The sequence below is a fragment of the Engystomops pustulosus genome, chromosome 1, assembly GCF_040894005.1.
Source record: "Engystomops pustulosus chromosome 1, aEngPut4.maternal, whole genome shotgun sequence".
Taxonomy (NCBI): Eukaryota; Metazoa; Chordata; class Amphibia; order Anura; family Leptodactylidae; genus Engystomops; species Engystomops pustulosus.
Window position 1 is genome coordinate 41,114,189 of NC_092411.1, and position 23,620 is coordinate 41,137,808.

The 23,620-nt window shown below is 45.2% G+C and overlaps 1 protein-coding gene across 3 annotated transcripts in view; it reads right to left on the minus strand.

Moving 5' to 3' along the window:
• The window catches only part of SSBP2 (single stranded DNA binding protein 2), a 115,389-nt gene extending 98,070 nt beyond the window's left edge, over positions 1-17,319 (minus strand). For 2 of the 3 annotated variants that reach the window (XM_072139245.1, XM_072139236.1), the window contains exon 1: positions 17,161-17,319. In XM_072139245.1, the coding sequence (XP_071995346.1) occupies positions 17,161-17,216 (56 nt within the window). In that variant the 5' untranslated portion in view covers positions 17,217-17,319. The remainder of the gene's footprint in view (positions 1-17,160) is intronic. The other variant, XM_072139253.1, reaches the window with a different exon arrangement.
• Positions 17,320-23,620: the final 6,301 nt, after the last annotated feature.

Sequence of the window (23,620 nt, forward strand, 5' to 3'; positions counted from 1 at the left end):
TCTTTGGATAGTCTGGCCGTGGTGGTGTGAACTAGGACCTATACAATACTGTATGGGCTATAGAGCGTTCATGCCAGGGAAAACCGGCTAGGACTCTTAACTCCTTCGTTAAATAACCCTGTTGGTATACAAGTGGTGCCTGACTTAAGGACACCCAACCCCTAGTTACAGACAGACCTCTAGTGCAGCTCCCTGGATGCTTTACTTTACTCCCAGGCTGCAATGATCAGCTGAAAGGCGTTTGTAATAAAGTGTAAATGAAAATTCCCATGACAGCACAAAATTTTAAAAATCCAATTCTCACAGGGCCAATTTTTAAAAAATTTTTTTTATACAGTTACAATTATAAAATATACAGGACCCGGGGGACTGCGTGCATGTTTAAAACCACTTTTCAACAATGCCCAACATTAACCAGTACCTCATAAGTATCTAAATGTATAAGCTAGTAAATAATAATTCGATATTTATATAGCGCCTACAAATTACACTGCGCTGCACAAAGCATGTCAAATCACTCCCTGTCCCCATGGGGCTCACTATCTAAACAACCTACCAGTATGTTTTGAAGTGTCGGAGGAAAACGGAGGACCCGGAGGAAACCCACGCAAACACGGAGACAATATACAAACTCTTTGCAGATTTCGACCTGTGTGGGATTAGAACCAGGTTCCCAGCGCTGCAAGGCAGAAGTGCTACCCACTCAGCCACCGTGCTATGTCTGCACTATTCCCATAGGCCCCTGCCAGTGTATATATGAGGGGAAAGAAAACTCCTTTGTGTCCCAGTATAAAATTGGGATTTTACCGAACCCAGATGAACCAGTCTATGGCAGTGCGTACATCATAAAGTTTGGCGTTATCTACTTATTGGTCATCAGCCAATGGATAATAATCAGCATTGTATAAAGTTATAAAATATTATATTTATTGTAATTGCTGGTGGAAATACAACACAAGATTAAACCATTTTGGGGCGCACTCTGAGGACTGCACTAATTTGGAATATACATGTGTCACTGATGGAACGTATTACAAGACGGAGTAGTAACGAGCTTTAGGAGACATTTACATTACATTACATTTATTTACAGCACGTTCATCCCCTGGTTTTGCAAGTCAGCTGCTGGTATGAATAGAATATACTTGCCTGAATACAAACATATATTTATTTCCGGACTTCCAGTTTGGAAACACATTACATAGAGTGGGAAAGATCTGCATAAATAGCAATGGCCGAAAATACTGTTACTCTAGTTTCTACAATGTAACATGATACTACAGATATACTCCATGTATGACAGTCTTACATACAATTATATCCTTATCTGAACTCGTGACATTCGCCACATATGACCAATTTCACATTGGCAGTCAAACAGTTAAATGGCAGACACAGTAAAAGAAAACTGTGGTCCCACAGAGGGGAAGTTGATGGATGACTGATAATCCCATCAGTTTCCTCTTCCTCTGGGAGACTTCAAAGCAATTTGTCCCTTATTTGTCAGCTGATGATTTACATAGCATCCGCAAAGGGGTCACCAGGGCGACACTTCCACCCATGAACCATAAACAAGGATCCTCAAGAATAAGTCTTCCTATGGAAGGCAATGACAGATTGGGGGGGTTAGACAGAGCTGGGGCAAGGGACAGATACAAAATGTAGAAGGTCCATTACATGCAATAGGATTATTGCTAAAATATGGATAGAAATAGACCAAATATAAAGATTATATATACAAGCGGTCCCCTACTTGAGAACACCCAACTTACAGACTACCCCTAGTTACAAACGGCCCTCAAGATGTTGGTAATTTACTTTACTTTATCCTTAGGCTACAATAAATCAGCCGTAACAGTTATCATAAGTTTTATTGTTACTCCTGCTTCTTATGACAATCCAACATGTTTAAAATCCAATTGTCACAGAGACCAAAAAAAAAAAAAAAAAAAAATTTGGTCTGGGTCACAGTTATAAATGATACAGTTTTGACTTACATACAAAAATCAACTTAAGAACAAACCTACAGAACCTATCCAATACGTAACCCGTGGACTGCCTGAAATTATATACACACGCACTTGTACCCATAGTAATAGTTCCAGCCATAGCCAACTCTATTAAAATATATATATATATGTTAATTTTATTTATTAATTTAAATTTTGTGGACCAGCCATACGTTAACATCCCAATACTGGCTCTGGTTGGCTTTATTACAGAAAGGCTACATGCACACTGCCGTACAGTACAGCGGGCTCACGGGAGAGGAGGAGAAGGTGAGCGCTGCTCACCCCTGCCCCTCTCTATAGGAACTTATGGGCAAGGCGCCATAACACGTGAGAACATAGATGTATATGGGGGACGTATATTGGCCCCCAATAACTGCAGGTCATAATCACACAGTCCATGGGGTGAGAAATTATGATACAGGTTATAAATATTATACTGAACCGGAGTGTGCAGAGGTCAAGTTGTGCCCATCCTAAAGTGAAATTTCAGCCCTACATTTCATAGATAACCTGTTTGCATGTCACAGCGTGAAGCTGGCCTTTACTCTTCGATCAACCCTCCCCCCCTTCATTTCATATTTTCTCCATCTTCCTATCCTTCAGCTTTTTTTCATCCCTCCATTGCCCAAAATGTTGATTTAGATGGAAGATGGTAAATTTAATGCTGGAGCTCCCTACAAAACACATTTGCTCTATAGGGGCAGATAGACATGCAGCATATAGCTGTACTGGGGGCAGAAGGAGCCATCAGTCCGGGGCTATGAAGCAGAGGCATGTAGTCTGTTCTATATAGCATTTTTTATTAAGTGGCTTGTTACAGATTCTGAAGAGGCCCAGAAGTATATATCATGTCACAGGCCGAGCGCCATAGAAGATACCCACCGATACAAGATATCAGAAGAATAAAAGTTACAGGCTGTATAATGGTAATAGATAGCAATGCCCTCCATCATTTTTGTCTTCCTGCTACAGGATTCTCTGTGGACATTTGCTCTTTTGTGTTTGTCTCTGCTCAGACTAAAACCCACTTCATACTGACCTCTGGCTGTTTCTATTTGTCGGTAAGGAAATGAAACGTACCCCGTGTAGAAAGAGCTTAACGCAGGAAAACACGGCACACGGGAGCGCTGGTAATTCGGAGCGCTGGTAATTCCCTAACCTGGAGGCCGTCCCTCAGGAGATGAACCTGCATCGGCTTCTTGCTCCTGTGACTGTCATGGCAGCACTAGGTCATTACTTGCCATCAGGGTCAACCTGTTGTGGGAGAACTCTCCTGAAAATTGTGTTTCAACACCCGGGTGTACCCAAAAGTGTCATCTCAGAAGATTTGAGGATGAATATTTGTAAGCAGGACTGAGTGAAATGTAGTCCAAGATGCGAAACTCAAGTCATAAAGATAACAATGGAGGAGGAGGGTGTAATAATAACTGCGTGGTCAGAAAACTTCATAGCACTATAAAAAAAACAGGACTATTAAAAACAAAAAAAAACACACACATATATATATATATATATATATATATATATATATATATATATATATATATATATATATATATATATATATATATATATATATATATATATATATATATATATTTTATGTGTGAGGTATAGACTATTACACATCAGAGCTCCACAGACTTAAAATGAAGAACAACAGATGGAGGTCTTACCAATTCTAGGCCCAAGTAATTCTCTTCCGTTTACATGGAGATTAAATTGAAAGTGAAAGCACATACGATTAAAGATGGGAGGGAACCCCCCCCCCCCCCCCCACTAATTTACAGGATATAGGAAAGAGGGGACATACAAGTAGAGGAAAGGATCAGGAAAAAACGGGCACAACCATAGGCAATATATATTGTAGAAAGGTTATTCTACGTGCGAAAATCTCACACCCGCATTGTGTGGGTAACATTTGATATTTCATTATTATTACCGTAGTAGAAAAAAAAAAAAAAAAAAAAAATATAAATAACAGAAGGTCCGTTCAAGGCTATGGAGAACGGAACGGGGAATGGAAAACCTTCCGTTTTTTCGGTTTCAATTGCACTCTGTGAACTGGGCTTATAGGAAATCTATAATCAATATCCATCATGATAAACCAGGGACATTACTCATAGATCCAGGCACTGTGACTGGTAATCTTATATTTGTTATCCATGGCCTCCTTCCTTCGAAAATTACACCATAATAATTGATAGATTGAGATATATATCTCAATCACACACACCCCTACGGTTTCTTATAGAAGCTTCATGTTCGCCGTGAGTTCGGCACAACATATTGTAAGCTCCACTGGATCAGAGACATTTTTGAGCAGAAATTTTCTATAAAGTGCCTAATATGCTGGAGCTCTATAAATTACATAGGAGGATGACAATAATAGAGTCTGGAGTTACTAATACAGCTCTTTACATTTCTGAAATGTATTTTGGAAACGAGACTATAAAATAATGTACAAATATACAGTACAGTATATGAATTGACTAGAAGAATGTCAAGCAATGTAATGAAGACGGTCTATAAGAGACAATGGTGGACTTCCTAATGAGATTTGTTAGACCGGGCTCACGATTTACAATACCCAATAATTATTCAACACCCATTCAAAACTCACTGCAATATTTATGCAATATCCAACTCAAAATGGACCGAACCATCAAAGCTGGAGTGTTACATGGTGCCGTGTGGCCATATAAACTACGGTCTAAAAGGCTAAAATGAAGACCTGAGTGACCTACATAGTATAATACTTAAAGGAAACCTACCATTTAGAATGGCAGGGGTAAGCTGTAAGTACCGAGCACCAGCTCAGGGTGAGCTGGTGCCGGGACTTACTTTCATAGTGTTATAAACCGCGGTATCGCGGTTTTAACACTTTTTAAACTCTAGACCAGAACAGGCTTCGGCGCTGCGTGTGCACGATCGTGTGCGCGCCTACATAGGAAATAGCCCCTTCTGCTCTAAAGTTTAAAAAGTGTTAAAACCGCGATACCACGGTTTATAACACTAACGAAAGTAAGTACCGGCACCAGCTCACCCTGAGCTGTCGCTCGGTACTTACAGCTTACCCCTACCATTCTAAGTGGTAGGTTTCCTTTAAAGCACAAATGTAAAAATCAGTCTGCAAATGCCCATTACTCACACTATAAAATATATAGATCCCTTCCTACATTGTTATTGTAGGAAATTATCAATTAAGGCCACCTTGTAAGCATGTGGATATTTATAGCCATTGATTCTCCAGCAGGGGATTCTGTGAAATATGCAAATATGTTTTCCAGTATGGGATAAAGAAAACCCCACCTTGTAAGACAGCCACCTTAACATCAAGCATGACTTCCTAATAACATGATGTGCGATTAAACCAAACAAGTATATGTATTCCAGAAGGAACAGATTCTCAACTGAAGGGATCTGTTCCTTCTGGAATACATATACTTGTTTGGTGTAATCTCACATAATTAGGCTTCTTTAAAGTCATGCTTGATGTTAAGGGAGCTGTCTTACAAGGAAGCAAAAAGGTGTGGTTTTCCTTATGCAAACACATTTTTCAGGATGGGATATTTCCCATAAACAGTTCAATGGGATCCACCAAGCAAGAGATTAAACTAGGGAAGTGAGGGAAAAAGATACTCACAGTCCTCAAGATCAAAGATGATGGATGTTAGACTGTGCAGACTATAAAACCAAACAGTACAGCAGCCCAAAAACCAAAAGGGTCATTACCTGTATATCAATGTTACACAATGGAATTTCTTACAAAACAACAAACAAATACCAATCCACAAAAAAGAATATCCCATCAAGAAGTAGATGTGTCAATTCATCTTTATTATACACCAATGTAAAACAGCAAGTAAAATTGTATCAGAATCAAACTAGAGTAGGGAGCTTAGAGGGACACCCTAACAAACAATGGTGGGAGACATATTACACAGATAAGTTATAAATTGCAATAACCAAGCCTAGATACAAATACACGGCTAGTCAATTGCATGGAATTTAACGATAAATCATTCCCAATAAAGTATCCATAATGAATAGTGCCATGTAAACAATAAGTATCCAAATATCACGAGACCATAGCCATGTATTGCTGGTCTCACACCCCACGCCCGATGCACTTTTCAGCGGGTCACGCCTTCATCCGGGGCTCACATTAGGTTTGTCGTGTACATAAGGTGTTGGTATCAAAACAAGGTTCCCTGAACATGAACTTTAAAAAACTTGAGCATGAAAACATTGACCTTAACAATTTGCATCAGATCGGCTTCTTTTTTGAGATCCATTTGTACATTCTTAAAGGGCAAGTTACAGATTTCTGTCATTCAACTTTTTTTTTTAACTGCCAGCACTTGGATGCTATCTGAATGATATCAGTTTTTTTTTTTACTTTTTTTTTACTGAGGCATGGACTTCTGTTGGGCAACAGCTTCATAAAGCCAGATCTGACCAGGACATGCTCTAGTCCTTGATGGAACGGATGCACGATCCGATAACAGATGTGTGCACAGACCTATTAAAAGCATTGCATTAAGTGCAGTCGTGTTTGGCACAGGGCCGCCCTTCACTGTCATGTGCATCCCCCCAGTCTGTTTCCTTCAAGGATAAGACAATCCTCCTCCATTTATACAGGTCTTCCTTCTATGGTAGGCTCATTTCAACGGCAAAAAAAAAAAAAAAAATTAAAAGGGGGGCATTAAATAAAACCTACCTACCTAATGGTAGGTGGCCAGTAACACGCTAAACCCCAAACTATTTTTACCTAATCCCAAAATATTTCCTAAACTAAACTTTAACTAATGTGCTAATTATCGGCACTGGCTACTGGGGGCGTAGATAAGTCATTTCTCCCACTACCTGGAGAGGCTATTCCACGCCCCCAGTAGCCTCTGCCCATAATTAGAAAATTAGTTAGATAAAGGGTAGGTTAGGAAATATTTTAGGATTAGGTAAAAATAGATTAGGGCTTCACGTGTTACTAGCCACCTTTAAGGGGACAGCTGAGACATCACCAGGGCCTACTGAAACCACCGATTTGACACAGCGGGTCCTTAACGCTTCCAAACCAGAAAGGAGCTCCAGAACATAAATGGCTGGTGCACCCCCTGGATGTTTTTTTGATCTTAGTTGACCAGTGAAAATTCACAGACCACACACTCACACAGACAATTTACGCCAGACATTGAAAGCCTGAAGTGAATGAACAAACCGGATCTTCCACGAGGGTGCAAAATCCATTGAAGGCTGAAAATATGAATGATACAAGAAAAGAAAGAACATACAGAAACAGCGCCATGCCGGTCATGTAGGCTGCATCTGGTACTGCGACTCACACCTAATGAAGATGTAGCTGGACTGTATCATCAGACACAACATTTGGACAGAATTGGGACCATTTTTGGGTAAGAAAGCAGCATCTCTCTTGTAGCAGTGAATATGAGCCTGTTGCCCAATAAACACTGCCAAGACATATAACTTTTCATCCTACAAAAAAAACAACTGACCTAATTTACATAAAAGCAGAAAACCCCTTTAATCTCTTGTCTGTGGTTTCTCGCATCTGTCACGCTGTGAAAGGTGACTTTTTTCTACCAAAGATTTGTGGGGTGGGCCATGGAGAGCGCTCAGCAGCTATTATTATCTCTCCATGAGCCAAAGGCGAAAAACAGTGAAGCCATATGAGGTACCAGGGCGGTGCCTTTTCAGTGCGGTTAAAGGGGTGGGGTGGGAGGGGTCAAAATTAGGAATTTGTATGACTGGAAATACATGTGCCAACGTAGTGTGAGAGGAGATAAAATTAGAACCAGTTTGATGCTGCTGGTACTACTATTACTACTACTACACACTCAGATTCGCAGGGTTAAATAAACAGGAGTTAACATCGGAAACTATGATTTCCCATGTATACTGTTTCCATGACAACAGAATTTGACTTTTTTCAAAACGTGCAAAATATCGGCAGAATGTGTAGCATGTTGTGGATACCATACTTCCTAATAACTATCTGCAGGACATTATGGGACAGAATTGTTAAAGAGAACCCGTCAGGCAAAATAACCCCCCTAAACTAAATATATTTTCATAAACTGCCATTAGAGAGCATTGCCTCTATCCCTTCATTGTCCCTCTACATGCCTGTAAACCTAAGCAATGAGGTCCTAAAGCTGTATGCAAATGACCTGTGAAATGTCCAATGAAGCATTAGCATATTCAAGCTGTCCACTCTATTCATGAGTGGGAGGCACAGCCACACCCCCAGTGCATGACTGACAGCCTGTATAATGGTGTGAGGCTGTATAATGATGTGCTTCCTGGTGCTGGTGGCCACACCCCCTGCAGCCTGTGTGTGCATGTGTGTGTATATAGGAGAGATACAACAGCTCCAGGCAGCCATGTTACAGCAGAACATGTCAGATTCATGTGTAGCTGATGTCTGTGTCTCTCACCTGTATATTAGGAGGATGCAGCATGTCAGCAGATGCACCACACACACTAGCAATGCTTTACTATACATTACACACAGACATGAGCAGGGGGAGGAGAGGGGAGGGGTAACAGGGGTGACATCACTGCCTCTGACCATGTGACCAGCCTCATTTACATGATAAAAAATAGATGATTTTACAATAAATAATGTATGAAATAACTAGATAAAGGCTGGGATGGGATCCTTGTGAGCTGCTCCAACAGGTAGTAGTGACAGGACTAGTGACACAGACCTGATGACAGGTGTCCTTTAAGCTGGGATTTTACTACCTCAAAAATCTAGGCAAGTTATGCATTGATTTGGAGAAGTTTCATGCGTGGCCAGACCCATATAAACCATTTACATTTGGGGGGCTTCAATTCCATGTTCCCATATGTCCATACAAGGGGTATTTAGGGCCACAAAAACCAAACCCCCCATTGCTCTGACCCTGGGATAATGCAAGAACAGGTAGGTGTGTAGCTACCTAGGTAGTAATGCGCAAAGGTAGATGATCCAAAACCACAGCAAGGTCAGGGAAGAGGTTAATCTCAGCATTTCGTTATGGTCTAGGGCAGAATATGCATCTAGTGGATCGCCCAGTCTTCAGGATACACCCATCGCAATGTATTGGGTTCACAGAATCTTAAAAGGGTTCTCAAGGGTGAACCAAAAACAGGGCAATAATGGGATATGTCAATAATACGTTGTTATTCCCCCTCATTGCCCCTTTATTAGTTTTTCCATAGCAATCCCTTTAACAATTCCTTAGCCACTATATATTTTCCAAGATGGCTGCAGCTATAGTTACCATGGCAAAAAAACAATGTACGACACTAGTACCAGCATCATACACTTACATATAATATTAAGGGAAGGCTAGCCTTATATTGTAACGCTTATAATAAACTTTAACGGGGTGTATATAATACCCTATTAGGGTCACCCATATTAGTGGGCCAACCTCTTTATTGTTCCTGTAAAGTATTGCCCAAATAACACAGCCAGACAGCTGACCCTACAGAAGGGCAATGTTGTCATTTTTGCTGCAGTTTAGCTTTAATGCCTATAAAATCAGGCATGCCCCCCATACTTTACACTGCAGCTGTGCCTGTCGAGATTCTTACATACATAAGTAGAGGTTCTGAAGTTATGTTTTCTATTAAAGGACAGGGGCGTAACTAGAAGAGGCAGGGCCCCATAGCAGGCCTCTGAATAGGGGCCCCTCATCCCACTTAAAAATATAGATATTTGTATACAAATGCATGCAAGTTACAATCACACATTTATTCACCAACACTCACACATATAGAGAATATACAAACGTAAAGCATATAAACCAACAGTATATACACACCGTGTACACATACAGCATATATACATCACATATATTCTTATATTATCAGAGATCCCGTTAACACCTGTACAAGCGTCAGACGCATGTACAGGCAAATTTACTCCTTTAAAAAAGCCCCATGCGTATAAATCCGCTCTGGGCTTTTCTCCTCCCTCAGGCCTGGCCGCGCTGCAGACACTTCATTACTGCAGCTGGCAGCCTCCGATGCATGGTCACGTGACCAGAGCCCAGTAATTGTGTACATACGTATGATGCTCTGGTCACATGACCAAACACCAAGTCTGCCGGCATTGAGCCTCACACGATGCTGGAGCTGTGCCTCTCCTCATGCAGCCGCCAACTGTGTGAGGCTGGGGATGGGGATGGGGCTCACGTCTGCCGGGATTAGTGATGGGTCATACATGAGGGAGCTGGCTCCTCTGTATAAACGATAGGAGTCGGCTCACTTTACCCTGCCCCCAATTGGCTCACCACGCCCCCTTTAACCCAAAAAACTCTGGTTAAAAGTTGTGTGGAGTGGGGAACTGGCTCGACTAAGGCTCCCTACTATGATAGGAAGTCATTCAGGACCAAGAAGAGCCGTCTCTTATTAGTGAACGGAGCCTAATTATCCAGCTCACTAATAAAAGCCCTAATATCCATCACTAGCCGGGATACTGCAGAGTAGGCACTGAGCTTCCTGTGCAGCCGCCTCTGTACACCCCCGTCACTGTTATCCTGGGATCCCTTTAGAGGATCTGTCCCCACCACAGACTAAGTGTATAGAAGCAAATTTTAGGGGTTCATATGTATTGTACTGTATGTATCACATGTGTGTGCAGTATAAGTGTATCCTATGTATGGCACGTGTACGTGTGTGTGCAGCATGAGTGTATCCTATATATCGCACGTGTACGTGTGTGTGCAGCATGAGTGTATCCTATATATCGCACGTGTACATGTGTGTGCAGTCTTAGTGTGTCCTACGTATCGCATGTGTATGCAGTGTTAGGCCACATGAACACCGGTGCATTTTGTTGGCCACAAACTACAAGCTTTGTCCCATTGTTTGTGGGTCATCTGACATCGGTGAGGTGAGTGGCACTGACCTCGCCGATGTCCATAGCAAGTTACTGCGCGGAATGCAAAGGCGGCAGGTCTTATTCCTGCTGTCTTTACATGTATGAGGAGGTTGTGCAGCAGCTGAGGCATGTGTCTGTGTAATATTGTAAGCAGTATGTGTTGGGGGGGGGGGGGTGGAGGGGAACATTTTTTTAAAGCCCTCTTTGTAATTTGAATAAAACATCCCTGTCTGGTGTCATGGGCAGGATCGGGCTGTCACACCTACAGCGCGATACTGTACGGTGACAGGGGGGATGATATAATCGGTCCTCTGTCAGTAACACATGCGTTTTGTAAACATAATGTTAACAGCTATGTAATCAGGAAAATCTCTCTTAACTTTTCTCATGCGTTTCAGAATGTATGCGTGACTCCCACATGTAAACGCACCCCATAGACGATGCGGGGAAGCATGTGCATCCTCTCTGCATGTCTGTGTCTACAGGTACCTGGTAACAGTCATCTAATGGACTGTTACCATTAGATCACTGCTACATGTCATCTGTATATAACAACAGCAGGGAGCACATAATACATTCCTGCTAACTTCTACCCCAGCTAAAAGTAAAACAAAAATCATTATATAAAAAAGGCCTGGTCTGGGGGCCTATATAATTAGCCATTTATTACAATTTTAAAGTCCTTACAATATCATACACCTCCTCGGCCAAAAATACTCCTCAAAAATGGAAAGAGGAGTATTTTTACTCTACTAGAAAAAAAGTGCACAACCCCTGCTTATTGTGCTGTACAATATATATAGGGGCTCATCCTCCACTCTTTAGTATGTCAGGTCAGATGACGGGGCCCTCTGACACTGCGGGCCCCATATCTGCTGCTACCCCTAAAGTTATTATCATATTATAGACGAGGAAATACAGGGGTAACTGAGCACGAAAAAAAAGAGGGTCAATGTATGGACTTTTCAGCCGTTCTATCCAAATACAGTTCTCCAGCTGAAGGTGTTCTTGATAACGGATCAGTACTGGTTACAACGGACAGTAACGCCCGGATATTACTTTCTCCACATCAGTTTATTCGGTGGCCGCTTCATTTCTACTTTCACCATTTGTCCCACTTCAAGTCGCCTGAACCCGAGGAGGAGGATTTATGATCACACGTGGTAATTCGGCAGAAGACACTGTGATGAAAACGCTTCCATGGAAGTGATACACGACATGGTCCGGCACTGGATGAATGTGACGCTGTCTGTGGTTCTGGGGACAATAACTCAATGAAGGGCGAAGAGAAGAAATCTACGGAGCTAATCGCTCTTTGTTTCCAACTGGAGGCACAGAGAAGAATGAAGGACATGGAGGGGGGGTGGGGGGGTGGAGAATATAAAGATCCATGTAAAGAGTAACACAACAGGGGGGCAACTCAGAGTCACAATTGTGAAGGATAGCAGAGGCTCCTGATTCTAATAACAGGGAATCATTACAAACTAAAGAATATCCAATAACATGTAAATTATTGTCACAGGACTATTATGCACACATATATATATATATTAAAAAAAACTCATAGTCATAGGCAAATAAGAGTCATATTTGGCCTAAGATTAGTCAAGTTAGGAGGCTGCATGTGTTGCATCAATTCAGACGCACCTAAACAAACAAAAAAACAAAACAACAACACACAACAATCTGCTGATGTCCTGTTCAAGCTAAAATTTCAACTTTCTGATCACATTAGGCTTGTGGTTCTGTGTGCCACAAAAGCGGAGATCAAGATAGCTGAATGGGTTGTCCTGAGGTTGAAAAACATTGCTGCTTTGTTCCAAAAACAGCGCCTTAAGGAGAACACCTACTGTCTGACCCTAGTCAATAGCCTCTCACATAGCCAAATCAGTTCCCTACACTGTACTGAGGAGGCCCAACCAGGTCGAAACAGTGCTGTCTACAGTTGGGAGTCTGTTCCTTATGGAATAGATATACTGATTTGGCTTAATCCCACATCATGTTTTTAGACTTCTTGTAGGTCATACGTGATGTTAAGGGGGCTGCCTTTCAAGGTAGCAAAAGGAGGTATTGTATTCCATTTAACACCTTGGAAAACTTATTTGCATTCTTCCCAGAATTCCCTAGTGGAGCATCTATGGCTTTAGGTCTCCACATGCCTTTAAGGTGGCCATAATTGGCATTGTCTCCTTAAGGAGAACACCTACTGTCTGATCCTAACAATAAGAAAGACATTGTAACAGTCACGCACCAGCCCACCATCAAATGAGGGCAAGAACACCAAAGACGACAAACATGGCGGCTGGTTCAGAATGGTTTACACACCTGACCACAGGACAACAACATAGGTCTGTTTAGACTTGCCTGTAGCCATTCACAGCAGCGCCACTACTGGTGAAATAAAGAATTACAGGCATACCACTCGAATCTACAGACACGCTTTGTAGGATAGAAAAGATTTGCAATTATCTAGTGACTCACTGTAGAAACTATGAAACGTCTTAAAAAAATATTCAGTCAGTGCTTAAAATTTTAAAAATGTCGTGAAAAAGTAGATGAGATGTTGCAGCATAAGCCAAAGCCCGATCATCATGTTTGCTTTACCAAGTCGCAGACACTGCGGTATACGGAGCCCCTACAGCCACCACTATCATTTTCCCTGCAGGTTTCATCAATAACAAATATATATATTTTACCCAGATGGGGAGAAACAACACAAAAAATGACAAGCGACATGGATAGATTTCCGGGGGAACACAAATATGACTAAGACTGAATAGAGTCTATGTCCAGCACAGAAAATCAACTTCAGGAAGTGTTCCAACCACAAACACCTAGGCTCACTAGCATAATTTTGAACATTGATTTTAGAAAGAAGGCGGCCATAATCTAAGAATTCATTCTGGCTTTATTTTGAAATCCAGCAAACCTCTCCCACCACAGAAGATTATTAAATATTAAAGGGTCTGGTGGTCTTGTCAACATTGGTATGGATTTGTATGGATACCCGTAGGCCCTGCTTCAACATCAAATTTTGGAGTTCCACGCTCCATAATTCTATTCTGGTCAAAAAGAGTTTGGGATCTCAGTATAAAGGACAGGAAAAGCGTTCTCCCAGGAAAGGTCTCCTCTTTCCCCAGACCGGAGACCCCGGTATGAGAAATGGAGGGACTTAAAGGGAACCTATCATCAGAATTTAGCCTAATAAACCACAAACATTATGCTGTCAAGCAGTTGAACAGCTTTTAGATCACGTTTCTCTCATGACAAAGTTTGGTGGCATCATCCAGAAAATCAGCTTTGAAGTTAGATGTATGAAGTCAGGGAGGTGGAGAGTTTAACACTGAAGTCAAGCTCTCCCTTTCTATGAACACCTCCCCTGGGATCGACATCATGTGCTGGACTTCAGGAGATCGGATCAATGATGTCCCTGGATGCAAAACCATCAATTGCAGCAAAGGAGCGTTCTGAGGCAGAGAGAACTTGACTTCAGTGTTAAACTCTCCGCCTCCTTGACTTCATCATACCAATTTACATCTCATTTCAAAGTTGATTTTCCGGGTGATGCCACCACACCAGGCCATGAAAAAAACATAATCTAGAAGCTTCTCAGCTATCTAACAACATACTGCTAGTGGTTTATTGGGCCAATTTCTGATGAAGGGTTCCCTTTAAAGATGGAGTGATCAGTCAAGTACATTATTGCACCATTCACACAAAAGTACAAAGTTGAGACCCCCCTTCCCCAGAAAGAAGGGGCAAGTCATCAGACCCCCAGAAATTACACATTGTCCATACATGCTGCTATTCTGTACAAAGTTACAATTTTGTAGCATATTTTCATGTAACTATGTTGTCTCATTCCTCTGTTATTCCTACTAGAAACTTAATGATTCAATTGACAAGTGGGAGTTCCTAATTAACCAGTCAAAAGGGCGTATCCCTACACATACAGTAGTGATTGGTCAATATCATTCATTTATAGATGTCTAGAAGGGATAACAGGGAAACAGCAGGAGACATTATTATCGGAGAAGATGCTCTAGCGTTGCCATTTCATGGGGATAGAAATATTTACTGACACATACAGGAGCAGTGAGCCTGGCCGATGTGTACTTGCTGATGGTTTCCAGCTATGGCAGGGCACATGCTGGGGTCTGCTCTGTGCTCCATGGATGATGCCTTCAGCATGTGGATGATTGTTTACATACTGCAGGAGCTCGCATGGACTAGGCATAAAAAGGAGTCAAAAGAAAACTACAAGTAACAGCAGAAAAGAAGCTCCTTGTACAATCCACACAGATGTGCCAACCTGTACAGGGCATCAATGCTGGTACTGCCACCCAGGCTCTATTGTCCTCTGTAATCAGCCACTAACAGCATTTCTATATTTACACCAGTCTCTACCTATGTGGAAACTGTAGAGCTGGTGCATGAACTCTCTCCAGTTCCCCCCAGCTCCCCTCTGCCAGTCCCCAGGACCCCCCAGCTCCCCTCTGCCAGTCCCCAGGACCCTCCAGCTCCCCTCTGCCAGTCCCCAGGACCCTCCAGCTCCCCTCTGCCAGTCCCCAGGACCCTCCAGCTCCCCTCTGCCAGTCCCCAGGACCCTCCAGCTCCCCTCTGCCAGTCCCCAGGACCCTCCAGCTCCCCTCTGCCAGTCCCCAGGACCCTCCAGCTCCCCTCTGCCAGTCCCCAGGACCCTCCAGCTCCCCTCTGCCAGTCCCCAGGACCCTCCAGCTCCCCTCACCCAGTCCTCAGGACCCTCCAGCTCCCCTCACCCAGTCCTCAGGACCCTCCAGCTCCCCTCACCCAGTGCTCAGGACCCTCCAGCTCCCCTCACCCAGTGCTCAGGACCCTCCAGCTCCCCTCACCCAGTGCTCAGGACCCTCCAGCTCCCCTCACCCAGTGCTCAGGACCCTCCAGCTCCCCTCACCCAGTGCTCAGGACCCTCCAGCTCCCCTCACCCAGTGCTCAGGACCCTCCAGCTCCCCTCACCCAGTGCTCAGGACCCTCCAGCTCCCCTCACCCAGTGCTCAGGACCCTCCAGCTCCCCTCACCCAGTGCTCAGGACCCTCCAGCTCCCCTCACCCAGTGCTCAGGACCCTCCAGCTCCCCTCACCCAGTGCTCAGGACCCTCCAGCTCCCCTCACCCAGTGCTCAGGACCCTCCAGCTCCCCTCACCCAGTGCTCAGGACCCTCCAGCTCCCCTCACCCAGTGCTCAGGACCCTCCAGCTCCCCTCACCCAGTGCTCAGGACCCTCCAGCTCCCCTCACCCAGTGCTCAGGACCCTCCAGCTCCCCTCACCCAGTGCTCAGGACCCTCCAGCTCCCCTCACCCAGTGCTCAGGACCCTCCAGCTCCCCTCACCCAGTGCTCAGGACCCTCCAGCTCCCCTCACCCAGTGCTCAGGACCCTCCAGCTCCCCTCACCCAGTGCTCAGGACCCTCCAGCTCCCCTCACCCAGTGCTCAGGACCCTCCAGCTCCCCTCACCCAGTGCTCAGGACCCTCCAGCTCCCCTCACCCAGTGCTCAGGACCCTCCAGCTCCCCTCACCCAGTGCTCAGGACCCTCCAGCTCCCCTCACCCAGTGCTCAGGACCCTCCAGCTCCCCTCACCCAGTGCTCAGGACCCTCCAGCTCCCCTCACCCAGTGCTCAGGACCCTCCAGCTCCCCTCACCCAGTGCTCAGGACCCTCCAGCTCCCCTCTCCCAGTGCTCAGGACCCTCCAGCTCCCCTCTCCCAGTGCTCAGGACCCTCCAGCTCCCCTCTCCCAGTGCTCAGGACCCTCCAGCTCCCCTCTCCCAGTGCTCAGGACCCTCCAGCTCCCCTCTCCCAGTGCTCAGGACCCTCCAGCTCCCCTCTCCCAGTGCTCAGGACCCTCCAGCTCCCCTCTCCCAGTGCTCAGGACCCTCCAGCTCCCCTCTCCCAGTGCTCAGGACCCCCAGCTCCCCTCTCCCAGTGCTCAGGACCCTCCAGCTCCCGGTAAGGCTGAGTGCAGACGTGTCGGTCCCAGAGCCCCGGTGATAAAGTTTGCAGTGTTGCCGGAGATGTCGGGTGTGAGAGGACACAACACTCCGGGTGATAGACACATTACAGATTGTCAGGACAATTCTACATTTCTTTCTGCAACAAAAGTTGTTGTGGGCGCGACATGATCGGCCGTCATCCTCACACACACAGACAGACGCCGGGCTGCAGCGGCCCGGGCACATCCCCGGCGCCCCCTCCTCCCCCCGGGCGGCGCGCACTTACTTCTCCCGGGCCTGGCTGTCGGACGGCACGCTGTTACTCTTGCCTTTGGCGTACATGCTTGCAGAAAGCTCCGATTGTCACACACCTGTCAACCGATCACAGCCTCCCCGGGAACAACCCCGTCACCATGGCGACACCAGCAGCGCCCACCCTGATAGGCCCGCCCGGCAGCTGGCCCCGCCCATTCGCTATGGAGACCGGTGTGATTGACAATCCGTTCCCCCTCCCCCTCCTCCTCCTCCTCCCCAGCAGGACGGGCTCGGAGCGGCGCGCACTGGCTGCTGCCTCCTCCCCCCTCCTCCCCCTCCTCCTTCTCCTGGAGCCGGGAGGGGGGAGCAGGGGGGATTTGAAACCGTTCGAGAAGGATTTTTAAACAACTGGCTGTTCCGTGTATGGCGCAGCCGCCCGCCGCCGCCCGGAGCCAGCGCACAGGAGGCAGAGCACAGGAGGGGGCGGCCGGGAACCTGAGCCGCTCACACAGCACACCCCTGTACTGTACAGCACAGCGCCACCACTGGGGGAGGGCAGCATTACACCATGTCCTCTCACATGAACGGGAGGCCCGTGTACTGCAGGACTGGCGGGGTGCTCCAGGGGGGGAGACGCTCTTTACAACTGCTTCATAGTGACTGAGACTGGAGGTTAGGAGAATGTACTTTACACACCCTAGGATACAAGCGTGGTACACTCCATCAATCAGAGAACACCCCTAGAATACAAGCGTGGTACACTCCACCAATCAGAGAACACCCCTAGAATACAAGCGTGGTACACTCCACCAATCAGCGAACACCCCTAGACTACAAGCGTGGTACACTCCACCAATCAGCGAACACCCCTAGAATACAAGCGTGGTACACTCCACCAATCAGAGAACACCCCTAGAATACAAGCGTGGTACACTCCACCAATCAGAGAACACCCCAAGAATTCAAGCGTCGTACACTCCACCAATCAGCGAACACCCCTAGACTACAAACGTGGTACACTCCACCAATCAGAGAACACCCCTAGAATACCACACTCCACCAATTAGAGAACACCCCTAGAATACCACACTCCACCAATTAGAGAACACCCCTAGAATACCACACTCCACCAATCAGAGAACACCCCTAGAATACAAGCGTGGTACACTCCACCAATCAGAGAACACCCCTAGAATACAAGCGTGGTACACTCCACCAATCAGAGAACACCCCTAGAATACAAGCGTGGTACACTCCACCAATCAGAGAACACCCCAAGAATTCAAGCGTCGTACACTCCACCAATCAGCGAACACCCCTAGACTACAAACGTGGTACACTCCACCAATCAGAGAACACCCCTAGAATACCACACTCCACCAATTAGAGAACACCCCTAGAATACCACACTCCACCAATTAGAGAACACTCCTAGAATACCACACTCCACCAATCAGAGAACACCCCTAGAATACCACACTCCACCAATCAGAGAACACCCCTAGAATACCACACTCCACCAATCAGAGAACACCCCTAGAATACCACACTCCACCAATTAGAGAACACCCCTAGAATACAAGCGTGGTACACTCCACCAATCAGCGAACACCCCTAGAATACCACACTCCACCAATTAGAGAACACCCCTAGAATACAAGCGTGGTACACTCCACCAATCAGAGAACACCCCTAGAATACAAGCATGGTACACTCCACCAATCAGAGAACACCCCTAGAATACAAGCGTGGTACACTCCACCAATCAGAGAACACCCCTAGAATACCACACTCCACCAATTAGAGAACACCCCTAGAATACAAGCGTGGTACACTCCACCAATCAGAGAACACCCCTAGAATACAAGCCTGGTACGCTCCACCAAACAGAGAACACCCCTAGAATACAAGCGTGGTACACTCCACCAATCAGAGAACACCCCTAGACTACAAACGTGGTACACTCCACCAATCAGCGAACACCCCTAGACTACAAGCGTGGTACACTCCACCAATCAGCGAACACCCCTAGAATACAAGCGTGGTACACTCCACCAATCAGAGAACACCCCTAGAATACAAGCGTGGTACACTCCACCAATCAGAGAACACCCCAAGAATTCAAGCGTCGTACACTCCACCAATCAGCGAACACCCCTAGACTACAAACGTGGTACACTCCACCAATCAGAGAACACCCCTAGAATACCACACTCCACCAATTAGAGAACACCCCTAGAATACAAGCGTGGTACACTCCACCAATCAGAGAACACCCCTAGAATACAAGCCTGGTACGCTCCACCAAACAGAGAACACCCCTAGAATACAAGCGTGGTACACTCCACCAATCAGAGAACACCCCTAGACTACAAACGTGGTACACTCCACCAATCAGCGAACACCCCTAGACTACAAGCGTGGTACACTCCACCAATCAGCGAACACCCCTAGAATACAAGCGTGGTACACTCCACCAATCAGAGAACACCCCTAGAATACAAGCGTGGTACACTCCACCAATCAGCGAACACCCCTAGACTACAAGCGTGGTACACTCCACCAATCAGCGAACACCCCTAGAATACAAGCGTGGTACACTCCACCAATTAGAGAACACCCCTAGAATACCACACTCCACCAATTAGAGAACACTCCTAGAATACCACACTCCACCAATCAGAGAACACCCCTAGAATACCACACTCCACCAATCAGAGAACACCCCTAGAATACCACACTCCACCAATCAGAGAACACCCCTAGAATACCACACTCCACCAATTAGAGAACACCCCTAGAATACAAGCGTGGTACACTCCACCAATCAGCGAACACCCCTAGAATACCACACTCCACCAATTAGAGAACACCCCTAGAATACAAGCGTGGTACACTCCACCAATCAGAGAACACCCCTAGAATACAAGCCTGGTACGCTCCACCAAACAGAGAACACCCCTAGAATACAAGCGTGGTACACTCCACCAATCAGAGAACACCCCTAGACTACAAACGTGGTACACTCCACCAATCAGCGAACACCCCTAGACTACAAGCGTGGTACACTCCACCAATCAGCGAACACCCCTAGAATACAAGCGTGGTACACTCCACCAATCAGAGAACACCCCTAGAATACAAGCGTGGTACACTCCACCAATCAGAGAACACCCCTAGAATACAAGCCTGGTGCACTCCACCAATCCTTCCTATGCTGAAGCAGCTGACCGATACTTCCCACACCGGAGCTGCCTACGATTTACGGAACCCAAATTGGTATTGTCATCTGTTTTTTTGCGGATCCACATTAAAAAGACGTCCCAACCTCTTGAAGGTTCACACGATTGTGTTACAGGTAATATCATCCACCAAACATGGATGATAGACTTGGAAACTCTTGAGCCAAGGGAATGATGAACGCCGGTGCTGCCAGATACAGGAGCTCTGATGTCCCCCTCCTGACACGGGGAGGCAGTGATGAAGACTTAAAATACAAGAGCCTTTTAAGGCTTTTTAATTGGAATGAATTAAAATTTTAATTTAAAAATAAAAACACGTACTGAGAATAATATCTGTGAGACTGGATCATATTGAAACTAATAATAATAGTTTATTTATATAGCGCACACAGATTACGCAGCGCTGTTCAGAGCTTTCCAAATCAGTCCCTGTCCCCAATGGGGCTCACAATCTAATCAACTTACCAGTATGTATTGGAGTGTGGGAGGAAACCGGAGGAAACCCACACAAACACAGAGAGAACATACAAACTCTTTGGAGATGTTGATTCTGGGACTTGAACCCAGGTCCCCAGCACTGCAAGTAATTCCAACCACTTAGCCTCCGTGCTGCCCAAACTAGCCGCCAGATACATCGGGATGCTCCGGCCTGGTCCTGGTGTAGAAGTGACAAGCCACCTCTGTTCTGATGGAGGGTCTTCTTTGGTTTGGAGGAGTGATATGTAATAAATTAAGAAGGGCACACCTTATTTTCTAATCTTAGCCATTTAGATAAAGGCAGATTTACATTGTACAAAGATGTCTCTTAGAGCCCATGTGTTGTCCTTCGGGGATCCCTGAGGATACCATACAGCGATACCTTGTTTGTTCCTAATAGATTTATCTATGGGTAATGTCAGTAGTGGATTATAATAAAGGGGGGTTTAGACGGTAGCCTATGGCCACCCAACCTGCCCACTAAATTTTATAATGAGAAGTAATTTCGCCCATAAAATCCATGTACATCTGTTCCTGCTTCCAAAACACATGTACACAAGAGCCACGTCAGGACCTTTGAAGCTCTTCCAAAGGTCCTGAAAAAGTAGACTGAAGGCAGGCAGAAGGGACACATCCTCCATTCCCCAAGAAGCTGATTCTAGTACCATATGTAGGAAGTGATTCCAGACTTGTAGGGGCTATAATATTCATACATCCCAGGGCCCATTGAAGTCTTAATCCGCCCCTGGATTATGTAAATAGGAGGTGATGGGCAGAATTTGGAGGTGGTAGTAAAGGGTTTAGGCCGGTGGCACACAACCGTGATCAGTCCGTGAAAAATGGACTCTGCACTGGCTGGTTTCACAGACCAACCACAGTGTAGAGGATGGGACACCCAGGATTATACTGTATCATTATGATGGTCGGAGTCCTGTCCTTGGCTCTGTGGCGTCCGGCCAGCACACAGTGCATTTTTTACTGACCAACAAAGATCTTGTGCTGCCGGCCATAATATTAGAAGAATGATTCTGCTTTTATTCCAGGGACAGCCAACTATTGATCATAGGCTGCGTCTGGTATTGCAACTCAGCTTCATTCACTGCCATCGTGATGAGCTGCAGTACCAGACACAGTCTACAAAGAAGAGTGGCGCTGTATCTCCAATAAAAGGAGCATATTATTCCTTGTGAGAAACCTCCCCAGAATGGAAATGACTCATTTGATACTTTTTATCTTACACTAGATATTGTACGTTAATACAGAATCCTTTGCGTCATTTTAAAGAATTTGGTGGCCATCTCATGAAACGGCGCAATTTTTGCTGATGTAAAACGATATCCATGATGTCATAATTCATAAATGGGTCCCACTAATTGATACTAAATCACAAAGCGCACAGTCATTTCATGTATGACTACAGGGTGTTCTGAGCAGCGAAGGGTTAAGGAAGGACAGGAAACGAGCTACTGTCTGCGCCTCTGCCTCGAAAAAAGGAGCCTTTCTAAATACAAACGCTGCAGAATCTTTTCTCGAATATATATGCCTATATTACATACCTTGGGAGGGGGCAGCGATAGCTAAAAGCCTTCACACCCATCCTGTCTACAAACATACCATAGCATGCTATTCCCCAGACCCTCCCTCTCATCAGAATTAACCCCTACAAACATCACATTCCGGAATGTAACAAATAAAAACAAGACGACTGAGTGTTCCGTTCTAAATATAATGAGAAAATAAGACACTGCTCCTAAATCTTCAATATTTATGGCGTGGATTTATACACGGCAGCAGATTGTACATCTGTACAGCACAAATGTGAACAGACCCATGTGAATTGACATTGTGATTGTTGTGTTTTGTTATGTCTTCACCTACAAGTCCCCCCCAGGGTCCCCACCCCTGTGGGAGTGAGACTTTGGCTGATAGTATCTCAGCAGGCCCCTAGCTTCCTTGCTTTGTTGTTACCGGTTCAGCCTGGCTGGTTTTATATCCCTTCTCCCAATAGTAAGCTCCTACAACCTAATAAATTAGAGGTGGGGGGATTGAAGCGGTGGACAGTTTGGGAATATCACTTCTCAGTCACTAGCAGTTTGCTAACATACAAAATCTGTCATAAAGATGCCTTTGGCACCGAGCTTCCTTCCAGAAGTTCTTACTATAGCTAAAGGCATTATAGCTAGAAGATATAAAACACTATCATTCATATTAAAATCTATCTGGTGTTCTGAAAGTTGCCTATAGCATTTTTTGGAGGGGTTTTCCTCTAATATGTTAAAATATTACAAAATACAGCAGTATATGAAATAGGTATGAAATAGTTACACTCTTTATTTGCATCTGATGTGTTTCACCCTTTTTTAATGCTGAGCAGGGAGGATCCTATTTAAAGGAGTTTTCCATGTTTTATATATTTATAATCAATCTTATATCTGATCGAGGAGAACCAGCATCAGTTGTTTGAGGAGTCTGCAGCATTTGGAAAATTAAAGTGGTCTCTTTATTGCTCACCACGCAGAGAGCTATACATTTTACAGTGGCAGCTCAGCCCAATTTGCTTGTCGATTGAGTGTAGACCAGGGGTCAGGAACCTTTTTTGCTGAGAGAGCCATGAACGCCACATGTTTTAAAATGTAACTCCTTGAGAGCCGTGCAATATGCACATGCCCCTTACTAAATTGGTAGCTACAGCACATCCCCCCCAGTAGATAGGTAGCCCCAGCACATGACCCCCAAGAGATAGGTAGCCACAGCACATGCCCCTGAGTAGAT